Raw genomic sequence first — 25304 nt, 5'->3', positions numbered from 1 at the left:
CACACACAGCTCTGTGTGTATGTGCTGTACATGTGGAAGAATTGACAATAAAGCAGACTTGAGACTTGAGACTTGAGGTTTGTTTTTATGGTTTATGGGGACTCTCCATAGGCGTAATGGTTTTTCTACTGTATTTTCTATCCCCTTACCCTAAACCTACCCCTCACACAAAACTACAGCCATTTTTAGATTGAAAAAAATCATTCTGTATGATTAATAAGCTTGATTCATCAAGGGGAACAAAAAAAACCCACAAAAAATTACTGGTATTACTATCCTTGTGGGGACAATTGGTCCTCATAACATAGGCAGTACCAAGTACACACACACTCACAAACTCACTCACTTACTCACTCACACACACACACACTAAATTTCAGCAGCTTTAAATTTCATGTAATTTACACATTTTAACCACTGATTTATAATAGAAAAAAATATGAATAAGCTGTAACCTAAAAATACTAATTCCACTGTAACATTTCCTACTCTTTGTTGAAGATTTTTTTCTTCTTTTTTTAATGCTGGGGTGCCAGATAGAGTTACTGTCGTTTAGTCAAAATTAAAGTCAGGTCAAGTCTAAGTCAAGGAAACGTACAGTCAGAAGTCAGAAAGAGCTTTATTGCCAAGTATGTTTGCACATACAATAAATTTGTTATAGTGTCACAAGCTTCCAGTACACAGAGACGACAACAACACACAGATAATTAAAATAAGATGTGAATAAAATACACATGCATAAATATAAATAAACCACAAAAAAAGAATAAAGTGTATGTGCAGGTGTGCTATAGATAGAATAAGAATAGAATAAAATAAAACAAAAAATAAGTTGTAACGATGTACTAGGATTTAGGGTGATAAGTAAGTATAAGGTTATTGTGCTGAGAGATGGTGGTTCCCAGGAATCTGAATGACTCTACTGCAGCCACAGAGCTGTTCATGATGGTGAGTGGGGGGAGTGCAGAGAGGTTCCTCCTGAAGTCCACAATCATCTCCACTGTTTTGAGTGTGTTCAGCTCCAGGTTGTTAAGACTGCACCAGACAGCAAGCTCTTTAACCTCCTGTCTGTAAGCAGACTCGTCTCCGTCCTGGATGAGACCGATGACTGTAGTGTCATCTGCAAACTTCAGGAGCTTGACAGAGGGGTCTTTAGAGGTGCAGTTGTTGGTGTAGAGGGAGAAGAGCAGTGGGGAGAGAACACACCCCTGAGGGGCGCCAGTGCTGGTGGTGCGGCTGTTGGATGCGAATTTACCAATTGTCCAGAATACCAATTATAAATGCCAACGGACATAACTTTCTACGCGGGTAAAACAATAGAAACGCTGCGTGACTCTTCTGAGGGAGCTCGGCGAGATACTGCTTGCCACTTGGTCGCCGCCATCGTACCAAAATGAACGTTATCACCTAATAAACTAACCGAATGACTGGAACTACAGACATATTTACTAATGCTGCATGAATTTAAAGTTATGAATAGGTTGACATTAACAATGAGAATGAATGATGATTAATACTCACTGTTAAAATATTACTGGTGATGAAAGATATTACTGATGCTGAACAAATGATGAATTCAGAAGAGTTGAATAGATGATTTATTTATTTTGTGATGACACCGTCACACCATGATTAACAATTAAATGTATGGCAATAAAAACAGCAACTCATGACACTGGAAGACAAAAGAACACAAAACAGTGAAAAGGGCCTGGGCTACATAAGGTGAAGAATGATTTATGAAAAAAATAAAATTATTTATTGACTGATCATTTGAATTGAAAGATAATTTTGATAGTAATAATAAAAATAACTAATGTGACAGTACATTAAAAACTAAATGACTGATTTCAATCAACACAAATAGAGGTTGAGAAAAGCACAGAAACACATGGTCACTCAGCAGGACTCACACACACACTGATCTTACTGTCTGTATGAGGATTTATTACACACATTTATTCTGACATGTTATTTCACTGACAGAAGTTCAGCTGCAGTATTAAGGCCCTTTCACACGGTACGCGGCAGTCGCGAGTGTCTACTTCATTCTTAGTGGGAGACATGCGGAAAGCGGCAAAACGCGGGCGGTTTCGCTGGTGGCGCGGAGCGCAAGCGGTGTTCGTGCACCCAAAATCTTGCCGCTTCCACGGGCACGACGCTTCGCGGCAGGCACCGCCAAAGATACAAATATTTTATCTTTTTGTGAGCGGCAGCCACGTCGGTTTCAACCAATCAGTGAACATTTAACTGAACTGCCTATTGGAAAAATAGAGGAGAAGATTGTTTTAAGTGTAATAGATTTCCCAGAACTGTATGACCCATCTAAAATCTCATACAGAGACGTAAATAAAATTATATTTCATTCAATCGTAACCTCACAGGTATGCTCTTTAGGCAAATCATCAAAAACAACTTCACTTGTGCCGAACGAAAAAAAAGGTAAATAATGACAACAATTAATGGCAGAATGACACAAACACAAATTTCCGTTATGTTTTATTTAGTTTTTAGTAAATACAAAGGTGATGTTGACAGCTGTAACTATGGCAACGTCCGCTCCGAAACCACAATGCGACCACCGCCTTAACTGCACAAAATGCTTCCACTATAAGAGAAAGCGGCAGCCGAGCGGCGATTCCACCGCTTGCCATGTCCCGTGTGAAAGGGCCTTTTCTTTTCTCTTCATGACATTAGAGACTCTATAACATCTCACTGTTACTGATTTATCATGCAGCTCAAAGCATTATGGGTAGAATCTTTCGTCAGTCTATTCTAATTCATCAACAGTTTCACTGATGATCCAGAAGAATAAAGAGTAAACCCAGTGCTATTTGTTTGGTCCCCACTATGTGAGTGTGCTAACATGCTGAGGACCCCACCATAAAAACAATCACACATACATACACACACACACACTGATCTGTCTATATGAGGATTTATTACACACATTTATTCAGACATGTTATTTCAGTGACAGAATTTCAGTTGCAGTATTAATGTCATGAAGAGACTCTATAACATATCACTGTTACTGATTTATCATGCAGCTCAAAGCATTATGGGTAGAATCTTTCGTCAGTCTATTCTAATTCATCAACAGTTTCACTGATGATCCAGAAGAATAAAGAGTAAACCCAGGATAGAGTGGCTGAGTGAATGTGGTCTGGACTGTGTGAATGAGGCTCATTGTGTCAGAGACGCTGTAGAAGGACAGAGTTCCTGCACTGTGATCCACAAACACTCCTATTCTACTGTTGATGGACTCTACAGAGAGATCAGTGTGTATGTTATTGTGCCAGAATGAGAAACTGAAGGGAGAGCAGAACAAACTCCAGGACTGATCATTAGATCCAAACAAACGCTCAACACCCCGTCCCTTCCTGCTGATGCTCTTATATGACACTGATATTAACACACCAATATCTCCACTCCACTCCAGCTCCCAGTAACAGCGTCATTTACGTCTGTAGATTCAGGAGGTGCTGAGAGAGACTGGAAACTCTACAGAAAACAGAAATCAAAACTCATCCAATAACCTGCAGGAACATCAGATTTGTTGACTTCACTGATCTTTAGTAACTCCCCTCAATCCAGCACTTTCACAGCATCAGCTTCATTCTCCTCATATTCATTATATCACATTAGAGCAGATATACAGATTCTAGTATTTGACACTTAAAATAAACTATACGTGATTTCCAAGTGATCCCAATCATTCACTCATGACCTACACGTCTATTGGCGTATCAACTTGTTGGTTTCTGAAACAAGCAAGAGATACTCGGCTGCAAAGTGTTTAAATGTCTTGTTTATATTTCCATGTTCAGCGTGCAAAACGAAATGAATGTTTCTAGACTAGAGCTTCTAGATCTCTGTTACCTGCAGGAACTGGATGTATCTCCACTCCACTCCAGCTCCCAGTAACAGCGTCCACACACACTGTCTCTACACAACACCTGAGAATTCAATCCATCAAATCTTTCTGGATGATCAGGATACGACTGATCTGTATAAGTGAATGTAATCACTCTGTCGCTCTCAGACAGACGAAGGTAATTATTCACTGTGTTCAGATCCAGAGTGAGCTGATGGGAATCTGATGGAGAAAAAAACACATCAGAATCAGGAATTATGAATGTTTGATCGTTTCATGTAGCTGAACTCTTCATGTTCAGTGTATTATCAGTGTCTCAGTACAGATGACCAGATATCCTGTGCAAATTTAATCCAGCACTTTCACAGCATCAGCTTCATTCTTCTCATATTCATTATATCACATTAGAGCTACAGATTCTAGTATTTGCCACTAAAACTAAAACTATATGTGATTTCCAAGTGATCCCAACTTCACTTCATGTTTGGGATCTTCATGGTCAAACTCATAAAAAAAAATTTAATAAAAATGATCAAGTTTGATAATCACCTGATCCAATTTTGATGAAATGTTAGTGAAGTTTTGAACTGTTGGTGGCGCTAGTGGTGTTTGACAGCTAAATATATCTTCCAGAAGAAAGAGCTCAGAGAAATGAATCCTAAGAGATTTCCAGAGCTGAAAGCCATTTGTAAGTGGAGTCTCTTTCAAAAGAAGATGATCAGATGAGAGTCTGACTGATGATTATATAATAAGACTCACAAAATGTTTCTCTGTGAGTCTCCTGTCACAGCAGGATCTCGTTCAAGTCCACTATGATTCTGTTCTTCTAGGACTCCACAGCCTCTCTCAGCTGCTGAAGATCTTTCTCTCTCTTCTGGATTCTCTGCTGGAACGTCTTCTGCGTCTCCTTCAGCTGCTTCTGCAGGACAAACAGATGATAGTAAATGTCACAGAAAAATACTGGCACTAAATCATCATGTGAACAGATGAATCCAGTAAACGTAGGACTGATAACTAATGGCTGTAGGATCAAACTCATGAAGTGATGATTGGTTACAATCATCATACATGAAATATCATGAATGATAAGGAGTGTCTCGTACTGCAAGCGTAAGTATTATAAAAGTGAATTTGACGTAGTGCTTCACAGTGACAGTGTTTCTGCTGTGTAGCAGAGTTTGCCTTATGCGGGTGAATAGTTCAATTCATTATTTTATGTTGTTTAATCAAAGCCTATTTAGTGAAAGATTGTGTTGATAAAGGTTTCTGGTGCAGTTTCAGCAAACGGTGAAACTGCTGTTCATTTCTGCTGCCATGTACAGTGTGAATGCTGTGATACCCGTTTCTCTGTCCTCTGTGCTGCAGCTGATACAGTGTTGTGGTTTTTATGTTCATCCATCGAACACAGCACACATATAAATTTCTGGTCAGTGCGACAGAAAACCTCAAGGAGCTTCTCATGTTTCTGGCAGATCATCTCATGCAGTCGTCCAGTGGCTTCAGTCAAATTGTGTCTCTTTCCTTTAAACCAACTCTCATGTTGTTCGAGGTGATTCTGACAGTAAGAGTTCAGACACACCAGACAGGACTTGATGGCTTTGTATTTTCTCCCAGTACAGACGTCACACTGCACATCTCTAGCTCCAGCGTAACAGTCAGCTAGACTCTCATCTGATCCTCCTGATCCCAGCAGCCTGTAATACAGCTCTTACAATAACTGTGTCCACACTGGATGGTCACCGGATCCTTCAGGAGATCCAGACACACTGCACACATGAACTCATTCTGATCCACCGAAATTCTGGCTCCTGCCATTTTACACACAACAGCTCAACTACACTTCAGTTTCTCTTTCCTTGAACTGATGAGTTTAAATACTTTCCTGGTTCTATGTTTGAGTGACGTGTATAAAACAGGTTTGTCTTTGAGTCTCTGAAGCACCTTCCTCATTCCTTCTCCTGTAGAGCCTCATTCCTACTGAGTTTAGTTTCGACACACCTTAGTTTAGGTTCGACACACCTGGCTGTTATTAAAGTAAATGCAAAGACTGACTAGTTGATTCAGGTGCATTTAATTCAGATCAAACTAAACTCTGTGGTAAAGTGACTCTCCTGGACTAGGATTGGGGAACCCTGATAATGAAATGCCTACTACAGGGGTAGGCAAGTTCAGTCCTTGAGAGTCACTGTCCTGCAGAGTTTAGCTCCAACCTTAAACAAACACACCTGAACAAGCTAATCAGTGTCTTCAAGATTACTAAGGCTATAGGCAGGTGAGTTAGGTTGGAGCTAAACTCTGCAGGACAGCGGCTCTCTAGGACCGAACTTGCCTACCCCTGTTAATAATAATACATTTTATTTGTAACACACTTTATATTCGAACAGAATCCCAAAGTGCTACAGATTAAAACAAAAAAGAAATGTTAGGAATCAATCAAAGGCTCTGCTAAAAAGGTAGGTTTTGAGGCCGCATTTAAAAGCATCCACAGTCTGTGGAGTCCTCAGAAGGTCAGGGAGAGCATTCCGCAAGCTCGGAGCAGCTGAGCAGAAAGCCCGATTTCCCATAGTACGAAGCCATGTATGTACTGATGGGTAAGGAGGGAGACCTTATAAGCAATCCTGAATGAAATAGGAAACCAGTGAAGTGATTTGAGAATGGGGGTGATTGGTCGTATTTGCGTACCCTCATCAGGATCCTAGCAGCACTGTTCTGAATGTACTGCAATTTCTGTAGGCTTTTGCCAGGGATCCCGATGAGGATCGCATTACTGTAATCCAGCCTAGAGGAGACAAAGGCGTGGACAAGTGTAGACTAACCTAATCTTGACAAACTATATATCATTCTAAAGGTCTAAGCCTCAAGCATCGACGGTAGATCGCTGTTTTTCAATGGAAAGCTTACGAGGAATGTATTTGCTAAATATGTGTAAGCAGTACACATCAAATCATGCATAATAAAAACGAAGTATGTACCAGTTTCATCGCAATAACGAGTCACAAGCACATCCTGCTGTAAATCCCGGTTTAGTTAGAAAGGCAAGGTTCCACTGAACAACATCCCATAGAGCACTTTTAGTCTAATGAAACAATAACGTTGTAATATGGATGGTTATTCTTTTGTTTACGTCACATTTCTTTGGGGAGAGTTATTGTTTGTATCCGTTATGGAGTAACTTACGCTCAAAAAACTGCGTCTTGGTAGTAAAAAACAACATGGTTTTGTAGCATACAAGTGTCACAAACAGAATGAGACCATCCACTAAAAAAAGTCAAAGATATGTGGAATCTTGTTTATTTGAATTCTGGCGCTCTTTTGTGACTGCTCGTGATGCATGCTGTGACGCACCTGTCATCTGTTGGGGCGTAACTTAGCGATCGGCTTTTTGCACAAATTCTTCTTCTTCAACATTTTTCATATATGTGTGTGTTTTTTGTGGGGAATGTGGCTGTATCTGCATGATTATCATCTGTATGACCGAACATCAGTGTGTGATTACTGTCTGTATGACAGCTATCAGTGTGAATGCGGTCTATATGAACGGCCATTAGAGTGTGATTATTGAATATATGGCCGGCCATCTGTATGATTACCATCTGTATGACCGGCCATCAGCATGTGATTACTGACTGTATGAACAGCAATCAGTGTGAATGCTGTATGTCTGGCAATCAGAGTATTTACTTGACATACAAAGCTAATTCTTTTTTTTCTCGCTCTTCAAACATTCAGTGTGGTACAATTTTTTTCAAGGCACTTCAGTGTCTATAACTTTTTATCTTTTTGAGCGTTATCAACTCTGGATGATGAATAGTAAAGCCTAAAGTGCCGTCTTTCCAAAGATACTTAAATTGTGTGTGTAGCACACTGTTGTCAGTAACTGTAACCATTTTAAGTTAGGTAGGCCATAAACAGGATGGGGACAAGCACTGAGCCTTGAGGGACACCACAGACAGCACGGACACATTTGTGACCCTGACCAGAGCTGTTTCCGTGGTGTGGCTAGAGCGGAAACCAGACTGGAATTTCTCAAACAGGTTGTTTAGTTTTAAATGGACCAGAAGTTGTGCAGCAACTACTTTTTCCAGCACTTTAGAAAGGAATGGAAGGTTAGAGATGGGCCTGTAGTTGGCAAGGACTTCTGGTGTGGCCTGATGACAGCAGTTTTCAGTGTAGGTGGAACATGGCCAGCCTGGAGCGAGTGATTGATAACCTTAGTAATCAAGGGACTTATGACACAAAGTTTAGATTTCACCATGGCTGTAGGAAAAGGGTCCAGGGTCCAGGGCGCAGGTGGACGGTTTCATCTTTCTGATTATGTCCTCAACCTCTCGCTATGAGATGTCAGAGAAACAGCAGAGAGGTAGGGGAGTCCCAGGCTGTGAATCGGCAGTTGGGACAGGCAGGACAGAGGAACTGAGAGGAGCGAATGGTGTCTACTTTTTTCCTGAAAAAAGTGATAAAGTTGTTGCATCTCTCCTCTGCAGCTTATAAGTGAGAGTGAGCTTGCGCTTTAAGGATGTAATTTATTGTAGAGAAAAATTGCTTGGAGTTTCCAGGGCTATTGTTAATTATATTAGAATAGAACTGTGACCTTGCATCTCTAAAGAACTTTGCATAGGCCTTCTGATGCTTTCTGTAGGCCTGCCTGTAAACAGTGAGTCCTGTGACCTTTAGGCGCAGCTCAAGGACACGTCCAGCTGTCTTCATCTTCCACAGTTCACAGTTAAACCACAGGGCTGAATGGAAGAAGGGGACTGTTCTAGTTCTGACGGGCATGGAAATCTAGGAGACTGCTTAGAGATCTATTGTAGAAGTCAGCCGACTCAGTGACAGAAGAGAAATCAGCAGAGGAGAGATGCTGAAGATCTATAGTTAAGGTATCCAAATTGATCTTTTTCAAATTCCTGAAGCATATTTGACGCTTTTCTTTATTATGGGAAAAAGGGATTAGCAACTCCATTGAAATGTCCTCATGGTAAGACACACCCAAATCATACACCAGGAGGTTACTAATGGGGGCGGAATTTGAGCTGACCAAGTCCAATGTGTGTCCCCTAGAATGTGTGGGAACATCAACGTGTTGTTTGGGGGGCCAGTAGATGAGAAGTATTGTCATAGGGAAAGGAGGTTTACATTTAAATGCAAGACATTCAAATGAGGACAGTGTAGGCAAAGGGAGGGGGCATAGCTCCAATTTCTGTCAGTATATTACAGCTAGGCCGCCACCACGACCAGTAATATAGGCTTTCTCCAGATAGCTGTAGCTGGGGGGACAGACTTCATTTAATGCTGAGTAGACCTCTGGCTGATGCCATGTTTCTGTTATGCACATAAAGTCTAAACCCTTTTCCATGATATGGTCTTGTATGAAGGATGACTTATTTGAAAGGGATTGTGCGTTAAATAGTTATAGGAATCCACTTTACGTTTTCTATCCTGCTTGGTGTACAAAGATCTCACAGTGTTTCCTATACAGTCCAGCTTAGCATGTGGAAATCTCGCGGTGATGCCCGTCTTACTAACACCGAGAGCAGTATTGCTCTGATGACATGGCAAACGTGAGACATCGGTCCAGATAGATGGAATGGCCGAAGCAGAGCGGCCAGGCTAATGGTAAACAAACTTTCGACAGGAACTTCTGTGGATGTATCGCGGTCGGTGCAGGAATCCAAGTTCTTTAATGGCTGCAATACACGTTGGAGTGGTGTGGTTGTTGAGATTCAGCAGCTGTGGGATGGAATACTTGAGCCTCATGCCGGTCACCGAAAGAGTTCGGCTGAAGCTAACCAAACAGAGATGATCAAAACTGTCAAGCACAGCGAAAAACTGGACCATAACATGGCAATGAGGTACAAGAGTCACCACACCGGAACAGCTAAGTGGCTGCCCAGAGAGTATACCTCGCAGTAGCAGCACTGAACGACAGAGAGATCCAGGTATTCTCCCACTGACAAACAGAGAATGACCAACGATGACAATAGCCTTTAATTTTAGTAACAGTCTGTACAAAAAAGCAAAAACCTAAAAAAGTGAGCGACAGAGAAAGCGGTAGAGAAGCGGCGAACAGTAAGTGTCAGCGTCCTCTCCCTGCTGCGACAGTCTCATCAGTCTGTCTCCACAGTCTATCACCTGTTCTACTAGAAGTCAGTCTCAGACAAACACTCAAAGAATACAAGAGAAGCGGGACAACAAGCGGGTCTTAAAAACTGCAGTAATGCTGCATCCTAATTACTACTCCTGTACTGCAGGACTGAAAATTGTCCAGATTTACAGTTCCTTCATGATCACACTGATCTGTTTTTTAAATGGAGTGGTGCTTCAGTCTTCCCACGTACACACACACACACACACACACACACACACTTTTCCATGGTTTCCATGTTTTACGGGGGCTCATAATGGTTTTTCTACTGTCCAGACTGTATTTTCCATCCCCTTACCCTAAACCTACCCTTCACACAAAACTACAGGCATTTTTACATTTTCAAAAAACTTAATTCTGGTTGATTTTTAAGCTTGTTTCCTCATGGCTTCCTAAATTTACTGGTATTACTATTTTTGTGGGGACATTTGGTCCTCATAACGTAGGGAATACCAGGTACACACACACACACACACACACATATTGAGGAGGTTCTGGCTCGTCTCAGCGGTTCGGCTCATCGAATCTGACGGCTGTAATTACAGTGTGTGTTTAATCGAGTCCTTCTCTTTACAAGCTTCAGACTTCAAAAAGCTCCTGCTGTCAGCCAGCACTGCTGCTCTAAACACACACACACACGCTCTTGTGCATAATAAACCCATGTGAATGAAGCGTCGTGGCCTGCTGGTGTCCAGCGGAGTGATGTATTCCTCTGAGATCGATCAGACACTGTCTTTGCGCTGCCCTTCAGCTGTTTTCTCTGTGAAGGACTGAGTGTTTTCTCTCTGTGTTGCTGTGCAGGTTTTGGGGACGCCGTCGGAGGAGACGTGGCCAGGTGTTCACTCACTCCCGCATTTCAAACCAGGTAAACGTCCTGTTCATCTGACTGTAAATGACACACACTGACGCGCCCTTGAGAAAGCGTCCCGTATGTCCCTCATCCTCCTGGAGGCGAGACGTGTGCCAGCAGATGAGCTCTGGGAGCTCATTAACACTCACACACACAGATCTCACTCAACAACACACATATGAGCACTAGAGACTGTAAAAGAAATCGTTGCTACTTCTAAAAGTATTTTTTGCAATTACTTTTGGTTAACTGCAAAAAAACTGCAAAACTCTCCTGTCCGCTCGTGCGTTATATTGCACATCATATGATAGCATGTGTGATGAATAGAATGAAGTTGTGGCATCCCAAGATGCATTGCTTCAGGTTTGATATCACTGACATGAAGCATCATTGGTTCTCTCGACTGATCGTCATTGATGCCGAATCGGACCTATTTTGAGATGCAAAAATTGATTGCCTTAAACACAGAATACGGCTTCAGAATATTGTGAGCCGAGATTACTGCACTTTTTTATTAAATTAGGCAAATTATATAAACATGCAACAGGTGAAAAATGAACAGAATGTACATTGTAATGTACAGTGTGTTATTATTAACAAAAAGCTAATAAAAAATGTTTTTGGTAAATTAAATAAAGCTGTAATAAAATCTAAATATTACAAGAAATAGTTGAACTTAACATATTAGTGCTTAAAAGTACTACAAAGACTAAAACTAAAATTGAAATAAATATTAAAATAAATTAAATGAAAATTAAATAAAATAAAGAATTAGAAATAAATGACACAAGCAATAAAATTACTAAAATTAAAGTGAAAACTGAAAATATAAAAAATAAAAACGAATTAAAAATATTAATAGATAGTGTAATAGTAAATAAATAAGACAAAAATAGCATTGTTTATCACACTAAAGGTCAAACATTGGATTATGGGTTACAGAATCTGTTGTTTTAATGCATATTTGAACAATCGTCTGTTTATCCCATGCATACAGAACATTTGCATGCTGCACTCTATATCTGCAGAAATGGTTAAAGTAGCATATGATTGATTGCATGTTATTCATAACTTTGTAAAAGCATGAAGGTCAAACACATTGGATTATGGGTTACAGAATCTGTTGTTTTAATGCATATTTGAACAATCGTCTGTTTATCCCATGCATACAGAACATTTGCATGCTGCACTCTATATCTGCAGAAATGGTTAAAGTAGCATATGATTGATTGCATGTTATTCAGAACTTTGTAAAAGCATGCTTACATACTATTACTAGCTCTGAGATATCTTTATATGATAGTAAAACTAGTATGCTAGTATACTATTCTGAATTCAGCCTTTGGCATTATTTGATCAGACTGCCAGACGTTTTTGATACAACATTACACAAAAATGCAAAAAAAATCTTTATATATATAAATTTGCAGTATGTCATATACAAATATATATTATAGAAATTATATTTTTTTGCTGAGTTAAACATGACAGCAGCTTCATGCATCCTGGTGCAGTGTATATGCAGCTCAGTATGTACTTTACAGTGTACGTCTCGGGTTACTTGACTGTAACCCTGTTCCCTGAAAAAGCGGGAACGAGATGCTGCGTATTAAACGCTAATGCGAACATTTTTTGTTCGACCGGTTGTGAAGCACGTGTGTCAAACACACCAAGAATTGGCTTAAATAACCTTGGTGAGTTACGTAATTGATTACGTGCACCTGCAGGTTATAAATAGACGTGAAACGGACATACCTTCAGGTTACGCTTTGTCTGAAGAGACGCCCAGGCACGTCTACAGTGCGGCATTGAGGCACAGCATCTCATTCCCGCTTTTTCAGGGAACAGGGTTTCAGTCAAGTAACCCGAGATGTTCTCTAACAAAAGGTACTCTTGATGCTGCGTATCAAACACTAATGGGAACGAGAATACCAACGCCGCCGCACCGGAAGTGCCTGGACCCCCCAAGGTTGTGTAGTGTGTGCGCACAAACATTGAAATAGGTCTCAGACATGCCTATGGGATGTTGACTCAAGGACATGCGAGCCCGGAGTAGCATGGACATCCAGACTATAGAATCTGACAAATGTGTGCGGAGAGGACCAACCTGCCGCATCACACACTTGCTGCAAGGGAACACTTGCCAAAACCGTAGAAGATGCAACCCCCCTGGTCGAATGGGCCCTAACTCCTAGAGGCAAAGCTTGACCATGCACCTCATAGGCTAGGGCAATTGCATCCCTCACCCAATGTGACATAGTTTGCTTCGTGGCAGCTGCCCCCCGGTTGCGGCCCCCATAGCATATGAAAAGCTGCTCCGACTTACGCCACTGGCTGGTGCGGTGGACGTAAATCTGAAGAGCATGTACTGGACACAGTAAGTGAAGTCTTTCCTGCTCCGTTTTCGTGAACGGCGGAGGGCAGATGGCTTCAAGAACGACCGGATGTATGGTCAAGAATGGAACTTTCGGAAGATAATTAGGGTGAGGATGCAAAATAGCTTTGACCAGCCCAGGGGCAAAGTCTAGGCAGGATGGCGCTACTGACAGAGCCTGCAAATCCCCAATTCTCTTCAGAGAAGTAATAGCCATTAGAAAAACCATCTTTAGGGTCAGAAACCTGACAGGTGCTGACTCTAGTGGTTCGAAAGGGGTCCCGACCAGACCCTCGAGCACAAGCTAAGTCCCATGAAGGGACTGTCGCTCTCGTGGGCGGCCTTAACCGCTTAGCTCCCCGAATGAAGCAGGCAACTAGAGGGTGCCTTCCCACAGAAACCCCATCAGTCAGAACATGGCAAGCCGAAATGGCGGCCACATAGACTCTGAGAGTACCAGGACATGTGCCTGAGGACAATTTCTCTTGCAGGAACTCCAGCACTGAAACAACTTAGCAGTGAACTGGGTCTACATGGTGTGCCATACACCAATTCTCGAAAATGTGCCATTTGAAGGCATAACTTCTTCTAGTGGAGGGAGCCCTAGCACTTAGAATAGTCTCTACTACGTCGGCTGGAAGCCCAGCATCTCTTAGTTGGTCCCCCTCAGGTGCCAGACATGAAGGTTCCAGAGCTCGGGCCGGGGATGAAATACCGTCCCCTGTGCCTGAGATAGGAGATCTCTCCTGACCGGAATCGCCCATGGCGAGCCATCGAGGAGGGATATTAGATCTGAGAACCATACTCTGGTCGGCCAACGGGGCGCTATCAGTAAGAGGCGAGACCCCTGTTGACGGACCTTGGCCAGGACTCCCGGGAGCAGAGCGATCAGGGGAAATGCGTAAAGACCCTGTCTGGGCCACGTATGGGCCATGGCGTCCAGACCCAGGGGAGCTGGAGGAGTCAGTGAGAAGTAGAGGGGACATTGTGCCGTCTCCTGTGAAGCAAAGAGGTCCACCTTTGCTTCGTAAAATCTTTCCCAGATTTGACCGACTACTTCGGGGTGGAGTTTCCATTCCCCGTGTGTCACAGCATGTCTGGACAGCAAGTCTGCTCCCATATTCATATGCCTGGGGATGTAAATCTCCCTGAGGGACAGAAACTTGTCCTGTGCCCAAAGCAGAACCTGCTGCGCTAGCCTGTTCAGGCGGCGCGAACGCAGTCCACCCTGGTGATTTATGTAAGAGACTACCGCTGTGTTGTCCACCCGCACTAGGACATGGTAGCCTCTTAACTGCTGGAGGAAGTATTTCAGGGCCCGAAATAGAGCCATCATTTCGAGGCAATTGATGTGCCAGCCGAGAAGATGACCTCTCCAGATCCCTTGTGCTGGACGGCCATCCAAGACCGTACCCCAACCCGTGAGGGAAGCGTCTAACACGGACCTAGAGTGGGACCTAAAGTCAGAAACCGGGGTCTGAACCACATAGAAAGGGTACGAAGCCCCTGGCGCGTAACCCTTATTTGCCTCTGGGGATTGGCCCTTGGATGAAATCCCCTGGCTCTGAGCCACAACTGAAACAATCTCATGTGCAGGAGGCCCAAAGGTATCACCGTGGATGCAGCTGCCATGAGACCTAGAACCCTCTGAAGGTAATGAACAGTAATTCTCTGGCCTAGCTTGATGTTCTTTAGGGCATTTCGAATGGATTCGACACGTGCAGGAGACAGCTGTGCCTGCATCGTGATCGAATCCCATACAACCCCCAAATACGTAGTCCTCTGGGCAGGAGAGAGAACGCTTTTCTTGGCATTGAGTCTCAACCCCAGAGATTCGAGATGAGCTAGGACGACATCCCGATGTCGAAGCGCAAGCTCTTGAGACTGAGCCAGAATCAGCCAGTTGTCTATGTAATTTAAAATGCGGATGCCCTGGAGTCGCAGAGGAGCCATTGCTGCATCCATGAATTTCGTGTACGTGCGGGGTGACAAAGCTAGGCCGAATGGAAGAACCCGATACTGGTAAGCTTCGCCCCCGAAAGCGGACCTCACTCTGCTTCTGCGACTCTCGCCGCAGAGAAACCGGATTGGGTCGGGGCTGGGTGGCCGACAGCCCTAACGCCTGAGCACGGCGGGGAAGAAACTTATCAAAAGCTTCTGCGTGTCTCTTGGCCTCCCTGAGCCTAGTGACGACCGTATTCATGGAGTTGCCAAATAGGCCAGAAGGTGACACAGGGCATCAAGGAGGAACACTTTGTCCCTATCCTTGATGCCCGTGAGGTTGAGCCACAGGTGTCTCTCCGTGGCAACCAACGCAGCCATAGAACGGCCAATGGCACGGGCCGTCTGCTTGGTCGCACGAAGAGACAGATCCGTGGCTCGGCGCAGCTCTGAAAACGCCTCCTCACTAATACTCCCGTCCGTGCACAGGTCTTTCAGCAGGTCAGCCTGGTACGCCTGCAGAACCACCATGGTGTGCAGGGCAGCACCAGCCTGACCCGCTGCTTGAAACGCCTTCCCCACCAGCGACGATGTTACTCTGCAAGGCTTGGTGGGGAGGTTTGGCTTCTTAAGTGATGACGAACTCCCAGGGGAGAGATAGCCCGCGAGCGTCTCCTCCACCTGAGGCATCGTCACATACACCTGCGCCTTAGCACCCACGATAGTTGAATAAATCGACATCGTGGGTACAAAGATACACGAGGAGTAAGGCTTTACTCCATGAACGAGGCAAATCCTCATGGAGGTCTGGGAAAAAGGGGAGAGATCGATGTTAGGATCATCAGACAAAAATCTGTCGTCTAATTTGGAGTGCCTGGGGTTCTCTTGCTTCTGTGGCCAGTCTAACTTAAGCCTGGCCACTGCGTTAGTCACCACCTCGAGTAACTCCCCAAACGCTTTGTCGTCGCGCGAGGAGCGCTCAGAGGTGGCGCTCTCGGTCTCCATATCGCCGGAGGCAAGAGAACCCGCGTCCTCGTCTCGCTCTGAAGAAGCGCCAGGGCGCGCCTCAGCAGCGGGGGCGGGGACTTCGCGATCTGGGGAGAGCGCGAGAGAGAGAGGAGGCTCGCGCACTCCTCGTCTCTCAGCCAGCTTGACGCGCGAGCCCCACGATCTTAATGAGGACGCCGAGGCTCGCCCCTCTCGAAAGAAAGCGAGCCTCGAGCGGAGCACTCCGATAGGAAATGACTCACAGTGCTCACACTCCGCGTCCTCAAGAGCAGCAATAGCATGCTCTTCCCTGAGGCACTCCAAACAATAATCATGTGGATCATCGTCAAGGATAACTTGTGCACACGGTGGCAAGCATCTCCTAACCGATGCACTAGACATGATCTAATTTCCTTTTTTTTTCTTTTCTTCTTTTCTCAACAACACAGAGGAGACAACACACAGACACAAAGCGGTCTCGAAGACAAAGAAACCTGAAGGTATGTCCGTTTCACGTCTATTTATAACCTGCAGGTGCACGTAATCAATTACGTAACTCACCGAGGTTATTTAAGCCAATTCTTGGCGTGTTTGACACACGTGCTTCGCAAACGGACGAACAAAGAATGTTCTCATTAGCGTTTGATACGCAGCATCGAGAGTAGCTTTTGTTAGGGAACTAGTGTTTCAGTCTGAACGTATCCGGTGAAGACACACTGCCCTCTGCTGAGCGCCGAAGACATCATCAGAGAGAGACAGACGCCTAATGAGCCTGTGTTCTGGAATAAACCGTTGTGCTAATGAAGGTCAAATGGTCTTAGGTGTGAGATCAGAGCACAGAGACAGAGAGCCGATGAGATGCGGTGACCTTAAATAAAAGCGAATTACTGCAGCCGTGAACGTCCCGGTGAACCCTTCAGACAGCGAATCTCCATTAAACACCATCTCTGCTCTGTTAGTCTGTAGGATCCCCATTACATTTAATCAGTAAAGAGAAAAGAGGTTATTTTTATGATGTAGAGCGTTATGTAAATCAGTGTGAATGATGTATGAACAAACCCCTCAGTAAAAGCCTTCTGAATATAGATGGGAATAAAATGTTAAATTCTGGTGTAAGTGCTGCTGAAGTTGAAAAAAGAAACTCGCAGCCTTTAAAGATATGTAAGTAATTGAAATCTACAGACGCAAATAGATGGAGTGTGATAAATTAAACACTTTAATGTGTATTTTGGATGTTTTCTTTCCACTAGACTGAAAGAAGAGACATGATATGAAAAAATCTAAAAATTGTGCTGTGCAATAATGAAAAGAACAGTGGTTTTGCCTGCAGTGTCTTGCCTTGATGAAGGAGTAACTGTTAATAATTGCATTGGTGTAGTTCAGTGCTGTAGCAGCAGAGGGCAGCGTTTACTGGACTGTTGCACTATGAGCAGCTGAGATATCATATAATGCTGTATGAGAGCAGATCAGAGTGTTTTCTCCCTGGTAAAAAAGCTGTTTCATTGTGCTGTTAATGAACACTCACTGTTGATGGAGTGTTAGAGGTAAATTGTGGGTGTTTAATTGCATGTCATGGAGCTGTTGGGTTTTAAATAAGATGCATTGATTGGAAATGTGATGTGATGTGATGTGTGTGTGTGTGTGTGTGTGTGTGTGTACTTACACGTTTCATACCTGAATGCCCGAGCGGACGGTGTGTATTGATCCAGTCCACAGGAGGTCAAACTAATGAATCAACATCTAGAACAAAGAGACTGAGTTCAGAATAACATACTAACATACTACTGATACTGTAACTAACATCTGCTGCTCAAAATTTTGGGATCAGAAAGATTTTAATTAATTAAATAAATAATGCTTTTATTCAACAAGGACGCATTAAATTGATCAAAAGTGAGAGTAAAGACATTTATAATGTTACAAAAGATTTCTATTTCAAATAAATGCTGTTCTTTTGAACTTTCTGTTCATCTGTGAAGATGACACAAAAATATCAAGCATCACAACTGTTTACAGCATTGATAATAATCAGCAAATCAGCATATTAGAATGATTTCTGAAGGATCATGTGACACTGAAGACTGGAGTAATGATGCTGAAAATTCAGCTTTGATCACAGAAATAAATGACAGTTTAACAGATATTCACAGAGAAAACAGCTATTTTAAATTATAATAATATTTCAAAATTTTTACTGTATTTCTGATCACATAAATGCAGCCTTGATGAGCAGAAGAGACTTCTTTCAGAAACATTAAATAATCTTGCCGCCCCCAAACGTTTGACTGGTGCTGTACAGTGATGCACTGATGCAGCTCAGTAGTATTCAGTATGTAGTGTATGTTAGGTGTGTTTTCCACTGTTTATGATATCAGTCTTGATTATGAATCATCTCACTGCAGCATCATGAGTTTGAGTTCTTCATCTGTTGTCTGTGTTTCACCTGCAGATCGATTCACTGTCTACAGTCCCAAGAAACTCAGACAAGCCTGGAATAAGTAAGTGACCTCAACATTTTTATTTTGTATATTTTTTTAATGACAGATTTTTGTTTTGTATAAACGGCAACGTGTTTTAGATGCTGTAATGTCACTATTTATTGTAGGTTTTTCACCATTTGTTATCAAGAATCGACTGAGATGATCTTAATATCTCAGTTGTTTCTCCTAGACAGCAATGATGTTAAATGGAAATTTTGCTTTAATCAGATGTTCCTTCTCAGATGTTTCTCCAGAAAAGACCCCAGTAATCTCACATGTGTCTCCTCTAGAGATCTTGGCAATGTCTCAAACTGTTCTCAGAATCAATGCAATATAATCAAAATTCAGAGATCTCCATATGAACTCAAACTTTTCTCATCAAATTCGATTCTCATCGCATTAATTTCTACAGCGTAATACTTTCACTGTAAGATTATTGACTGAATTGCAGGTTTGCAGTTCACTTAAATAGTCCTTTTGTGTGACAAATGAATTTTAAAAGTACATGTATTCATACTATTACACACAAAAATGTGTCTGTATTTTTAGGTTGTCTGATTGTGTGTTTGTGCAGGTGTGTGTTTACGTGTTTGTATGTTTGCAGTGTTTGGCACAGTGCTGCACCTGCCTTAAAAGGATCGTCACACTCGTCTGTCACATCGGCACATCATAGATGCTACGTAATAATGCTGAACGTTCCCAATCCCAAGAGAAGAGACGAGGGAAGAGCACAACTTTGTGTTTCTCTCGCTCTCGTCTCTCACACAGCGACTTTAAAGCGTAACCTCACACATGTCACATGATCTTCAGAAATCATTCTAATATGCTGATTTATTATCAGTGCTGGAAACAGTTTTTGCTACTTAATATTGTTTTGGAACCTGTGATACTTTTTTCGGGATTCTTTGATGAATAAAAAGTTTAAAAGAACATTTATTCAAAATAGAAATATTTTTTAACGATATAAGTCTTTACTGTTACTTTGTATCAATTTAATACATCTTTGCTGAATAAAAGTATTCATTTCTTTCAGAAATAGAAAGACTGTTTTGCAACATTGATAATAATAATAATTTAGCACAAAATCAGCATATTAGAATGATTTCTGAAGGATCATGTGACTCTGACAGGAGTAGTGGCTGATGAAAATTCGGCTTTGCATCACAGAAATAAATTATGTTTTAAAGTATATTAAAACAGAAAACATTTATTTTAAATTGCAATAATATTTCACAATATTACTGTTTTTTTTCTGTATTTTTGATCAAATAAATGCAGCCTTGATGAGCAGAAGAGACTTCTTTAAAAAAAACATGAAAATTCTTACTGATCCCAAACTTTTGAATGGCAGTGTATATATATATATAGATTTCTCCAGTGCTTCCCAAAGAACCGTCTCTCGGCCCAGGCGGCGCTTCATCACGAGTACTTCAGCCATCTGCCCCCGAGACTCTGGGAGCTGCCTGACAGTCAGTGAACGCACATCACACCACTGCCTCACTGCCATTCATCACACCCTGCCATATTCTACCATACGGCATAAATTACATACATATTACCATAGTTTCATATCATAAATGATGCATGGAATACTCCAGTGACCTGATGCATGTGCAGTACGCAAGCAGAGCACACTGCACAGAATACTGCATCCCATAATGCAATGCAGTGCACTTGACCTTCTATTTACAGTGTGATGAGTGACCCGGAAGTAATATCAACCAATGTTCTTTGTGATGCATTGCTTACTTAAAAAGCCAAAAAATATGTTTATTCAAAATTGGATCAAAAACACAAAATAACCGTTTTTACTGCTGGAACGATAATTGGCCGTGATTCTGAATGAAATATGCAGTGCAGTGAGGTCATGTGACAGTACTGTTGCTGATGATCACACTGTTGTTTTACTTTCGTCTGTCCTTTCATTTATATACATAATATATCTTTTTCATTTGTTTCAATACATTTGAAAAATTATCATTTTATTCATTCATTCATTTTATGTTCTTATATTTTATATTATTTAATTATTATTAATTATCAAACTTGTATTTATTCATTCATTCATGTTCTTTATTTTACTATAAGACGTTTGTCTTTATTTCTCCTATTTATTATTATGCCTGTTTAAAGCATTAAACAATCATGGTATTTCATGGTAGTTTCACTCCATTTTAAAATCAGATTTAGTTTATTATTTAAATATTTTACTTTATGACTTTTTCTTTTATTTTCCTAATTATTGTTATCCTGTTTAAACATTAAATAATCAATTTAATATTTTCTTCACTCCATTAAATCAAACTATTCATTCATTCATTCCCTTATTTATTAATGTTCTTTCATTATTTTACTTGTCTTTATTTCTCCTTTTCATTATGACTGTTTAAAGTCCATGAAATACCCATTGTGTGTGAAATGTGGTATTTAATTGAACTTGCTCTTGCATGTTGCACACTTTCACATTTTTAAAATAGCATCCAGTGTGCAGTGTTTACTGCGCAGTATGCAGTCGAAGTTGATTATTATGTCTGTTTAAAGCCCTTTATATAAGCGCAGTGTATGAGATGTGCTTCTAAATGAACTTTCACATGTTGTTCTGTATAACACTAGGCAGTGTACAGTGTATACTGTGCCGTTTTACAGACATGTGTCTGGAGCTGAATACCAAACGCCGCTCAATTTGAGCTCATTGTGGTGATGCTGATGCTCAGATGTTAATTCACTCAGATTCATGTGTTTCTGCCTCGTCACGCTCTTCAGAAAGAGCTTCAGCAGACTGACATGCTTTCCTGATTTACTAAACCCAAATACTCTGGAAGTGGTTACTGTCAGCAGTGTGGAACTCTTGATTCTGATTGGTCGATGCACGTTTTTCAGATTGTTACAATGTTTCAAATGAGTCCTGCAGAAACAAAAGAACAGAAACAGACAAAGAAACTGGTCAAGCTAATCTGATGAAAAATTGTGATGTTATTAAACATGATGAAAAGTTGAAGATAAATACTGAAGAAGGTGTAAAGACACATGACGCTCCAAACACTCGTATGCACACTGCACAGTATTTAGTGCATACTATTGATTAAAAACAGTGTGCAATCAACATTTCAACAGACGTTTGCTACATATTCGTCATGTGACCTGCTAAATGCATGTTTAGTTATTCATTTAGCTTTTTTCAATTACTAAATGTAGGCAGTCCAATCAAACAGTGATTCAAGAATCAATGATAACCAGAGATTTACTGTAGAAACACTGTAAACCTTCTGTGTTTTGTCATTCTTTGACACATCGATGCTCAGATAGTGTCGAAACATTGTTACACTGTTTCTCAGAATTCCGAGTTTGTATTTTGCAGTTTTGTCCTTTTTTTCGTCTCATAATTCTGACCTTTTCATTAAGTTTATATCTCACAATTCTGACTTTTTTCTCGAAATTGCGAATTTATATCTCACAATTCTCAGAACTGAAAAAAAGTCAGAAGTGTGAGATAAAATGTTGCATTGACCTTTTTTTTTTATTTTTTTTATTTCATTATGGAAATAAGCTTCCACATGTTTGTGTTGAACACCTACAGAAACATGGAGCGGCTGCTGATGATTGGGGTCTTTCAGATTGGTTTTAGTTGTTAGAGTAGCTCAAGGCTTTTGTCCTGTCTGATATGACATGTATCCATAATCCAGACGTCAGACCTCCATACAGGACGCTGTCAGGCCTCCATTAGCAAGCAGCGCAGCTGTAGCGCAGACACGTTCAGTCCTACACATCAGAAAACAGGCGTTCGTGTTAGACAAGCGTCGGGCGAGTCATTTGAATGCGAGAATGAGGTTTTTAATTTCCCAGATTAGGAGCGGCAGCTGAATTAATCCTGTTATCAGCTCACAGCAGGCCGTGCTGGCAGGAGGGAGGGGGTGGGGCTCCGGCGAGGAGGCGGAGCTCTGACACACACACACACACACACACACAGAGCAGCGCCGCTTTTGAAGCAGAAGAATGAAGGGAAAATTAATTCTGTTGTTTCATATACGCTTGCAGTTCAGTCACAAAAGAGAAGCGGCTGCTGCTGGGGAGGACGGGCCGTAATTAACATTTCAGCTCGGGCTTTGATTGATACAGCAATTGCAGCAGGATTTATGGCATTTATTAAATGAAATTTAGTGCAAGCGCTGATGTGTTAATTTATTATGGTTTTATGTCTTTATTAGTGCTGTTTGTTAAGTCAAGCATCATTTTTACTGTTGGGCATATCTCTTGGGCCGGTAAGAAACCACCTACAGTAGAAAAGCCTATTCCTCCATAAATGTTAAGATAAAGGTAAATATATATATACACACATATACACACTCCGAAGTCAGTTTTTCCATTTGTACCTCTTGCACCTGTATTCACTAATACATGAATCAAATTAATTAAATATATTTCCCTTTGACATACTCTACATCTCTCTATATTTTATAGTATTATTTAGATTTTATTATAAATTTAATCACATTTTTTGTGTAAAATTAACTTTTGGCAAGTCCAATGAAAAAACAAACCAAGAATCAATGTTTTGAGAAATACATTTCTGTTTTCAAATATTTGATATCAAATAGTTCAAATAGTGGATTTTAATACTTATACATATACAAGTCTCTTCTGCTCACCAAGGCTGCATTTATTTGATAAAAAATGCAGTAAAAACAGAAATATGGTGAAATATTATTGCAATTTAAAATAACTCTAAGTGAATATCTGTTAAACTGTAATTTATTTCTGTGATCAAAGCTGAATTTTCAGCATCATTACTTCAGTCTTCAGTGTCACATGATCTTCAATAATAAGAAATGTTTCTTGAGCAGCAAATCTTGAGCTGCTGAAAATTCAGCTTTGCATCTCATGAATAAATTACATTTTGCAATATATTCACATAGAAAACAGCTGTTTTAAATTGTAATAATATGGCAAGTCCAATGAAAAAACAAACCAAGAATCAATGTTTTGAGAAATACATTTCTGTTTTCAAATATTTGATATCAAATAGTTCAAATAGTGGATTTTAATACTTATACATATACAAGTCTCTTCTGCTCACCAAGGCTGCATTTATTTGATAAAAAATGCAGTAAAAACAGAAATATGGTGAAATATTATTGCAATTTAAAATAACTCTAAGTGAATATCTGTTAAACTGTAATTTATTTCTGTGATCAAAGCTGAATTTTCAGCATCATTACTTCAGTCTTCAGTGTCACATGATCTTCAATAATAAGAAATGTTTCTTGAGCAGCAAATCTTGAGCTGCTGAAAATTCAGCTTTGCATCTCATGAATAAATTACATTTTGCAATATATTCACATAGAAAACAGCTGTTTTAAATTGTAATAATATTTCAACATTTTTACTGTATTTTTGATTTTGATAAATGCAGCCTTGATGAGCAGAAGAGACTTCTTTCAAAAACATAAATCTTTTGTCCAGTGATATAAGTATATGTATTATTTGTTTATTTATTTATTTTCCTTCAACATACTCTACATCTCTCTTGGTCTTTCTAAAGTCTCAGTGTTTAAAGCTGCTTTACAGGGTCGTGGCGTTTGGTATATAATGCAGTGGAAAGAGCTTTGATGAATTTGTGACGAAATGCTATAATATATGGTTTATTTATTCCTCTCCGCACAGCTGTCATGAAAATTAATTTTGAATGATAACGTGAACTGAAAGTATGCTTCTATAGACGTCATATATATTAATTACTAATCTAGGTATTATTTTAAATCCCTTCTCACAAAAAGAAATGACAAAAAAAATCATTATTCATTATTAGAGTTTTGTTTTAAAAAATATTGTAAAAGTGCATCATATGTTTCTGGAATTCTAAATTTGATAGTTGTAGATTTACTAATTTTGAACTCTATTTTTCTTGTCATCATCATCATCAAAATGTCATTGTTTTACCTCCCTTTCTTTCACATGATGGTGTTATATTTTGCGTCATCTTTTCCCACAGAAGATTTTACATGGAGACTCACGGAGTGAATGTGTCCTTGTTTTTCAGTGTCTTCAATCTTCAGCGTTCCCACCGTTAAGTTACAGCCTGAGTCTGGCGACAGCATCCAGGTGTGCAGTAAGAGCAACAGTCACGGCAAAGCGATGTCAAACAGCAAACACTGACCCGGAGCCAAACAGGTACGACACGTCTGACAGTCTCTGCTGGGGTTTGCTGTGGCACTAGTGTGCGCTTTACTGCATACTGCACACTGTTTAGTGCATACTGTTGATTAAAAACAGAATGCAATCAACATGTTTGCTACATAGCCTTCATGTGACCTTTTCTAATAGCATGTTTAATTCTTTATTTTGCTTTTTAATCACATTTTTGGGGTAAAATTACCTTTGTAGTCCAATCAAAACATGAATCAAGAATCAATGTTTTGAGATTTTTTTCAAATATTTAAGTGAATTTTGAATACATGTACACAAAGAAAGAAGTTTAGTTTCTTCATGGCTGTATTTATTTGATTAAAAATACAGTAAATACACTAAAAATTGTGAAATATATTACAATTTAAAATAACTGTTTTCTATGTGAATATCTGTTAAACTGTAATTTATTTCTGTGATGCGCAGCTGTATTTTCAGCATCATTACTCCAGTCTTCAGTGTCACATGAT

General features: G+C 40.6%; 1 protein-coding gene across 1 annotated transcript in view; it reads left to right on the top strand.

The window, feature by feature from the left end:
• LOC107659075 (cyclin-dependent kinase 14-like) overlaps positions 1 to 24804 on the top strand; it is a 97658-nt gene extending 72854 nt beyond the window's left edge. The window contains exons 9-12 of the mRNA XM_016447889.1: positions 10821 to 10884; positions 16621 to 16671; positions 18621 to 18669; positions 24705 to 24804. Of these exons, the coding sequence (XP_016303375.1) occupies positions 10821 to 10884; positions 16621 to 16671; positions 18621 to 18669; positions 24705 to 24804 (264 nt within the window). The remainder of the gene's footprint in view (positions 1 to 10820; positions 10885 to 16620; positions 16672 to 18620; positions 18670 to 24704) is intronic.
• Positions 24805 to 25304: the final 500 nt, after the last annotated feature.

This window comes from Sinocyclocheilus anshuiensis, unplaced genomic scaffold, assembly GCF_001515605.1.
Source record: "Sinocyclocheilus anshuiensis isolate Anshui unplaced genomic scaffold, SAMN03320099.WGS_v1.1 scaffold411, whole genome shotgun sequence".
NCBI lineage: Eukaryota > Metazoa > Chordata > Actinopteri > Cypriniformes > Cyprinidae > Sinocyclocheilus > Sinocyclocheilus anshuiensis.
The sequence above is the reverse complement of the archived record's forward strand: the minus strand, read 5'-3'. Positions and strand labels throughout refer to the sequence as shown.